Genomic DNA, 8,036 nt, shown 5'->3' on the forward strand with positions numbered 1-8,036 from the left:
GGCTTTAACAGCAGCACTACTTCATAAAATACAGACCAAAAGCTGCTTAGAGGTGCATTGCTATTATAGCAGTTAAGTTATCCTACTCTTGCAAGCACAGCTTGTTTAAAAGTGAGTTAATTGAACCCATTGGTGATTAGATTTCTAGTTTTAGCTTTGGCAAGAAAATACATCACAGCTCTAACAGCTCGCAAAGGCCCAACGGCTGAGCACAACTGAGAGAACGCTGGAAACTGCTTGCGTTTAGACAGGATGTTTCAGCTTTGCCTTTTTAAGTGTATCAAAATGTAGATCTACAGACTCATTCAGTTTGTTGCCATTTTAGCGTTAAGCTTTTACAGATACCAGCTCAAAGACCAAAAACTATGAGCAAATGAGCTATAATAGATCTGCACACTAGCATGACTTTGCTCCATGGTCTGGTTTTTACTGCTGTATAACTGGCATTTTAAGTCTACTTTAACACTCACTGTAATCATTTTAGCATTACTAAAATACCAAGCTGTAGAAATGTTCAAGTCATAAAAAACACAAAAGTCAGACATCACTTCGGAACACATGTGCACTTTATTGGGATTGTTTAGTCAGTGTACAGGTTGGCCCCACCGGTCTGGCACCCCATGTTTACCCCATCATTCCGAGACACCCCCTTGCCCCACCACCCCAGGGATGAAACCTCCAACATGGGGGGAGAAGAAGTGGGGTCAGGATGAGGGTTTGCATAACAAAAACAAAAATTAAACAGGACCAAGATTTTCTTTTAAGGCTGAAAGTACAAAAAACCCAGACATAACTTACATACAAGCGATACTACAACCATGTTAAGTATGCGCCAACCACTGGGCAGCCTTCACAGAGGCAAATACGTATCTGACAATGCAAGTTAACATTTGGAATCATGTGTCTGAACAATGCAGTTAACAAACATTTGGAATGACCTAAAGAAAAACAAAATGTACATTTTTTTAAGCCCCAGATGAGACTGCAGAACCCTGGGGTGTCTTTTTTTAAAACCTAGCCAAAAACATTACTGTCTCCTTCATCGTTCCAGTTTTTTTTAATCCTGAGTCAAGCGCCAAAAATAACTGAAGCCATGCCAATGAGTTGGTCATCTATTCTCTGCGCCTGAGTTGTGTATGAGAAATGTGTTGTGTGTGGTTGTTTTGCACAGAGCTGAAGTTGTTGGGCGTTTGGTTGGGGAAGGGGAGAAGGAACAGTCTGTTTAGAAGCATTTGCGGTGGACGATGGAGGGGCCGGACTCATCGTACTCCTGCTTGCTGATCCACATCTGCTGGAAGGTGGACAGGGAGGCCAGGATGGAGCCTCCGATCCAGACGGAGTATTTACGCTCAGGTGGGGCGATGATCTGCAGGACAATGAGGCAGAGTGTCATTGGGATGCTTAAAATTCTTTAAAAAAAGCACATTAACTGAACCCTTATGAATGCCACTACAAGGCAAGTCAGCTCACCTTGATCTTCATGGTGGATGGGGCCAGGGCTGTGATCTCCTTCTGCATCCTGTCAGCGATGCCGGGGTACATGGTGGTACCTCCAGACAGCACGGTGTTGGCGTACAGGTCCTTACGGATGTCGACGTCGCACTTCATGATGCTGTTGTAGGTGGTTTCGTGGATTCCGCAGGATTCCATACCTGAGAAGATACAAGACACCAGTTAGCAAGTGGAACTGCAGGACACTATAAGGGCCCAGTTTGCATGTGAGGATTTAATAAGTGGTGGATTTCTGTTGGAAACATACCCAGGAAGGAAGGCTGGAAGAGGGCCTCGGGGCAACGGAACCTCTCATTGCCAATGGTGATGACCTGTCCGTCAGGCAGCTCGTAACTCTTCTCCAGGGAGGAGGAGGAGGCAGCAGTGCCCATCTCCTGCTCGAAGTCCAGGGCGACGTAGCACAGCTTCTCCTTGATGTCACGCACGATTTCCCTCTCGGCTGTGGTGGTGAAGGAGTAGCCACGCTCTGTCAGGATCTTCATGAGGTAGTCTGTGAGGTCACGGCCAGCCAGGTCCAGACGCAGGATGGCGTGGGGCAGGGCATAACCCTCGTAGATGGGCACTGTGTGGGTCACACCATCACCGGAGTCCATGACGATACCAGTGGTACGACCAGAGGCGTACAGGGACAGCACGGCCTGGATGGCAACGTACATGGCGGGGGTGTTGAAGGTCTCGAACATGATCTGCAAGGAGAGGGAGAACACATTTTAGCTTTACAAATTTAAAAAGACAAGTCTAGCTTTTGTGACCACTGCACTCACTACATGCATTAGAGTGAGGCTGACTGAAGTTAGTAGAATAAAAGTGCAGAAAGTAAACATTCCTTCACACTTGTGCAAGTAAGTCAATGTCTAATAAAGTGCAGAGCTACTGCGCTCCTAAATAGACACAAGTGCAGGTAAGGCACACAGTCAAGAGACCTGTTGATGATAGATCATCTTATAGAAGAGAGGTCCTGGAGGAGAGGAGGGAGGGGAAGGAAGGAGCAAATGAGAATGGAACAGGAGGAAACTGGGGAGGAGATAAACACTAAGGTCTAGCCAAACATTACAAGTGGAAAAAGTGTGTACCTGGGTCATCTTCTCCCTGTTGGCTTTGGGGTTCAGGGGAGCCTCTGTGAGCAGGACGGGGTGCTCCTCAGGGGCAACTCTCAGCTCGTTGTAGAAGGTGTGATGCCAGATCTTCTCCATGTCATCCCAGTTGGTCACAATACCGTGCTCGATGGGGTACTTCAGGGTCAGGATACCTCTCTTGCTCTGGGCCTCATCACCAACGTAGCTGTCTTTCTGACCCATACCCACCATCACACCCTGAACAGGGAAATCAGTTTTAGTTAAAAAGTCAAAAATTACAAAATTTAGAGAAATTAGAGAAGTGTTTGCCAAGTGATAGCTGAACTAAAAACATAATATTAACTGTCATTAAGTTGAACAATTTACTTCATATAGGCTTGATTTGTGACACAAGTCACAATTTAAGGTAGCATTAAAAGTAGACATGCGCAGTCGCTAACCTGATGCCTGGGGCGACCGACGATGGAGGGGAAGACAGCACGAGGAGCGTCGTCTCCGGCGAATCCGGCCTTGCACATACCGGATCCGTTGTCAACAACCAGTGCGGCGATTTCATCTTCCATGGCTGAACTGTTGAAGATAAAGGAAAAAAGGATTAACACTCATGCCTGCGGCCATTCCGCTTCCACTTCCTGTTAACTAGCGGAAGTTCACGAGCTCAGCCGCTAGGAGGAGCTCGTGCCCCACATTCCGAGTAAGCCAGACAAAAGGAAGTGGCGCTGCGTTCTGTTATTACCATATAAGGACATGGTTCGGTTTTGAGCAGCTTTGCGGCTACCGGCGCGTGGCGCGACGCCAGAGCGGCAACGCACGGCAAGAAAAAAAAAAAAAAAAAAAAAAAAAAAAAAAAGGAACAGTCCACATTACAGAAGAGCCGACAGACCACTCCCTTCATTTTACTATCGTTACAACCAGCGCCCTCCCACTGTTGCTTAATCACGCTCGCTTTTATGAACCTTCAAAGTCCTTTGAGTGAATATCACTGCGTCATGCAGCAGCAGTCATTCATTGCACAGCACGAGACACTTAAAAAAGGCTGCAGGTATAAAGAAAAAAGATGAAGTCTGCGATTACTTAATACTGAAGCTAGTTTATGAGAAGAGAAGTTGCATAATGAACTTATGCCGACTCATGAATGGTCACAAGCGCTTGACTGGTGATCCATTTCCTGAAAGCCACGCCTTTTCTCGGAGTGGAAGATCAGGCGATTGATTGACAGTTTCCTCATTTCTTTCTTGTCACATCTAAGAAAAGACCAAACTGATGGGGACATATTCATTCACTTGAGCTATTAATCAGTTTATCACCTTTAAAAAAGATAAGCTAGGCCTTCTATCTTTTTACTGCAAGCCTTATAAACTGACACCACATCAGGTTAAATAAAAAAGAAAGAATTCAGCTTTTAAAAGCGTGTGTGGGAGTATCCAGGATAAACGAGAGAGACTTAAAACTGCAACTGCTGCAAATCTGAAGGGCGTGCTAGCATGATGTGGCTAGGCTAATATGCTAAAGTAGGTCACACCCCGCCGCATCGGGCGCACAAAGGGAGCAGCCGGGATCCAGACAGCCTCAACTCGGAAACCCTCTTCAAAGTACCCTGCCTGGGATCAAATGCCAGGCGTCGCCACAATCCTGCAAAAAACGTGTACGACTACACTGTGACAAACACCGGTTTTAGCGCAACCATTAACTCATAGGATGCCATTTACTAGAAGCCGGCTCCATCCAAAAGCACCTGTGAATCGCAGCAGCAGCGATAATGAACTTGTCTGCAATCATAACCGTTCCTCGTTTAAAAAAAAGCCAAACACAAGATACAAATACTGCTGTTTAACAATCAATACAATTCTTGTACAGGAAGACAAAGAACCGCGTGGTCCCCGACGAGTTTGCATTAAGGTGAATAAATTCATCCATGTTTACATAAAATAAACAAATCAGCTCGTTGTTTACTTGATAAACATCCTAAAATAAGAATTTATAAATAAGGATTTCTCCGTCTCCTTACCTTTGGGTGGGGGGCTTTTCGCTTTAAGGGAAACGGTTTCAGGCAAATGATATCCCGCACAAGCTGTGAGTGTGACGGCGCTCAGAGTGAATCCGTTAGCTGTGGGCGCTTGTTTTTTATACCCAGTCGTTTGCCTGGCTCTAGCCATAAAAGGTAAACTTTCGGAATTGCGCCCCCTGATTGGTCCGGCGTCACTCACTGGGCACGTCGCGTGCACGCTATGGTGCACCGAGCGCTCGCGATTCGAGAGAGCGAGAAAGAGAGAGAGGGAGGCGATAATAGCAAAGGATTGGAGAAAATAAAAGGGAAGGGATTGGTGTGGCGAGGCCTACCTAGTAAGTCTTAATGTGTAGATATACCGCCGTATGTTCAGGTTAAATGACGTTTATTGTTTATTAAAAGTGAAATATGTCCCTCCTGCACCTGCTCGGAGCAGTTCGTTATAAACATATATGAACGTTAGCAGAGCTCAGCACCCAGGACTCCTCCCTGTGAAGGCTGCAGAGGCCTCAGGCTTTTTTATCAAAAGGCTTTCCTCTCTCCCGGTTATTCAGCCGGGAATAACCGGGCATTATTTGATATTTCAGACATCGAAGTAGGGTGGGGGTGATGCTGAGGTTGCCTCCACTTTGAAAGGCAGATGTGAGCCCAGTGGGAGTCACGACCACTGCATCACCAGGTCAAAAGCTTAATGAACACAGAGCTGTGGAGCTGCCCCTCCACAGGCTGGGGAATGACCAGCTTGCTGTGTGTAAGGCCACCCCCTTGTCCACTGATGCCAGTTGTTTCTTATGAAGTTCATTTATATATCAGGTATGTGTCCTTCATGGTTGTCAGGTGTCCTGTAAATAGCTACCTCTTCCTCTCTGTTTGAGATACAATAGCATGATAAAGGTGTGTCATTTCAGGGGATAATGGAGGGGGGAATCTCATGCTTGTCTCAGATTTTTATGTTCCGCTTGGTTATTATGGGTGTGATTCCTGCTTATTACTATGAAGCAGGAAGTATTAAAACTCCCTGCTCTATCAGACAGACGGTCAACACTCCCATGCCTCTAGCTTAATCACTCAGTAGATCCCCTTTGATTGACCTGTATTTAAATAAATTTAAAAAAAAAACAGGTTTTATTTACCAGTTTCAGATAAAACACAGAGGCACACACACTGCGCCCATTTCCACTTCCTGTTCTTGTGTGAGTACACTTTAAAACGTGTGATTTTTGGCCTTGCTCACTCCCTGAGCAATGGGCCCAATCTAACCCCTGTCACAGACTTATGCTGCGGGGTTGACCTTAGGCCTGCAGGCAGGCAACTTTCCATCAATGATTCTGTGTAAAGGTTTAACATTCAATCATACCACAGTGTGAAGGTTTGAAGGTTTTACTTTAACCCCACTCTTCCTCTGTGGTCCCCCATTCCTCTCTCATCTATCTCTCATTAAATTCAAACAGCCGGCACACCAATCCAGCCATCCTTCCATTCATTCATTCATTCATTCATTGCACAAGCATGCAGGTTATAAAAATGGCGAGGTGGCCTCAGTACCATTTAAAGCCACACTCACAGCAGCTTCTTCTCTTCCCCCCCACACCACTTCCCTTTCCTCTCTCAGTTGCATCAACTCTTGTGTATCTTGTTGTTCCTGCCCTCTGTTCTTTGTCATGTTGACTTTAAATGGCCATTTAAATGGACCCTTATAAGCCTCTTTTAAATGAGCTACAGCTTCCTGTAGTGTGAAACGGCATGGGTGAGACCTGCACATTTTAACCCTTCTTCCAGCTAAACTTTGATACTTGGTGATGAACAAATTTGTTAACAGCGATCAAATCAAGTGTTGGTTTGTGCACAGACTCATGCAGATGCAGTTAGAGGCCTTGCACATGCAGGGAAGAGCGTTTGCAGTAATCAAAATGTCTTCTGGCTACACTTGCTAATTTACAGGTCTTAAATCTCACCTAGACTTTAGCGATGCCTTGAACGCCTAAAGTTTTATTCATGTTTGTTTTATCAGTATTAAAATTGTATTTCTAATGAATAAAACAATAAAAAACAAAGCAAAAGCATGAACCCTGTTAATGGAGGTTTGAACAGAAACCAGAGGGTTGAGTCTGTAATGGCGTAAACAGGGATTGGCTGGGAAATGTTTAATCCGGCCTCAGGGAGTGCCTGTGGGGTTTTTAATTCACAGTGTGTGTCTATGCAACGCACATTCGTGCATAGGTGAGTCATTGTTCCAACCCACAGCTCCAGCTCCTACTTTGATTCAGGGCAAAAGCATTTAAAGGAGGATCTATTGTTTTTTCGTTTAGTTTTGAAGTCTACTAAAAAGAAGCTTTCCATCATTTACAGTTCAGAATAATCACTACTGATGTGAGGCTGGACCTCAGTGCGGGCACTCAATGCATTCTCAGTCTTTAAAGCCTTTTTTTCTGATTGGTTGCCATCACAAACAGAAGGTATGGGCAGCAGGTGGGCGTGGCTTGTGTGTACCTGACGGCCATATTGGGTCATGCCATGTACACTTGATATCCGTTCTGTGACATCATGCGGGGCCGAAAGGATAAAAAAGTGCTAGGCTTGAGCTTTTGGCTCAATATTTGAACCTGTGGCTACATTTAATATGACATCCACCATCGTAGCGGCGACAGCGGCGTCGGAGCTTCTTCGCTCACTCCTGTATAAAGAATCAAAGCGGAGCTCAGGTTGTCAGTCAGCTTGGGCGAGCATGTATTTATGTATGTTTGCGTACAGCTCTTTGGTTGGAAGTGAGAGGTCTCTGGTTAAGTGCTGTGTTGTCAACACTCTTCAGTGGGAAATGTGTACTCGCCAAGTGCTTGGAATGCTGTCCTGGAAAGCCTCCTCCTCCTCCACCTCCTCTCGTGTATCATACCAGCATGTGTGTGTATGTTGTGTAAGTGCGTGTTTGTGCTTACACCCAGTGTGCCAGCCAGAAACAAGCTTTGACCCTGGGCCCCTGCTGCCAAGATCCTTACTGCTATAAAGCCACCTAATGAATTTTTCCGGGGATTTTTTCCCCCCCAGACGGGAGTTTACACACAGTCACTTGAGGTGTTGTGTATAATAACTATTACTGTGATCACTGGTTTTCTAAATAGACCACTTGTCAAGCTAAGTGACACTTTAATGTGAGAAGCGAGTGAAGAGTCAGGGAGGGTTAGCCATTAGACGTGGAACTACGCCTGAAAAGGTCCATCTTTTCTTTACAGTGTGGATCCGTCACATGACCCTATGAATCTGCTGCCAGCAGCCCCGCGCGAGGTCCTGTGTACACGCCAAGTCCGAGCTGTTTTGATGACACAAGGAGGACTCGCACGACATCAGGCAGGTGTTTTTTAAGTTATGGCAGATCCGTGTGTATTATGTAAGCACGCCAACAGGTGATCTCGTTAGCTGTTTTTTGAAGCCAGGTATTACCCCGG

The 8,036-nt window shown here is 45.7% G+C and overlaps 1 protein-coding gene across 1 annotated transcript; it reads right to left on the reverse strand.

Annotated features, from left to right (window-relative positions):
• Positions 1-544: 544 nt before the first annotated feature.
• Positions 545-4,727, reverse strand: actb2 (actin, beta 2). Its single transcript, XM_006797985.3, has 6 exons — positions 4,597-4,727; positions 3,029-3,158; positions 2,586-2,825; positions 1,760-2,198; positions 1,471-1,652; positions 545-1,366 (listed from the first exon to the last, which is right to left on the reverse strand). Exons 2-6 carry the CDS (start codon positions 3,149-3,151, stop codon positions 1,223-1,225), a joined length of 1,128 nt encoding a protein of 375 aa, XP_006798048.1. The 5' UTR covers positions 3,152-3,158; positions 4,597-4,727; the 3' UTR covers positions 545-1,222.
• Between the last annotated feature and the right edge of the window lie 3,309 nt (positions 4,728-8,036).

This window comes from Neolamprologus brichardi, chromosome 4 (assembly GCF_056152115.1).
Source record: "Neolamprologus brichardi isolate AB-2024 chromosome 4, ASM5615211v1, whole genome shotgun sequence".
NCBI classification, from domain to species: Eukaryota; Metazoa; Chordata; class Actinopteri; order Cichliformes; family Cichlidae; genus Neolamprologus; species Neolamprologus brichardi.

What these genes read in the sequence shown, in the direction of transcription:
- actb2 (XM_006797985.3), bottom strand. Translation starts at nt 3,151, where the DNA reads ATGGAAGATGAAATCGCCGCACTGGTTGTTGACAACGGATCCGGTATG. An exon ending in ACAGGGAGAAGATGACCCAG is followed by an intron (nt 2,199 to 2,585) that starts GTACACACTTTT and finishes CTCTCCTTGCAG; the next exon opens with ATCATGTTCGAGACCTTCAA. An exon ending in CTTCCAGCCTTCCTTCCTGG is followed by an intron (nt 1,653 to 1,759) that starts GTATGTTTCCAA and finishes GTATCTTCTCAG; the next exon opens with GTATGGAATCCTGCGGAATC.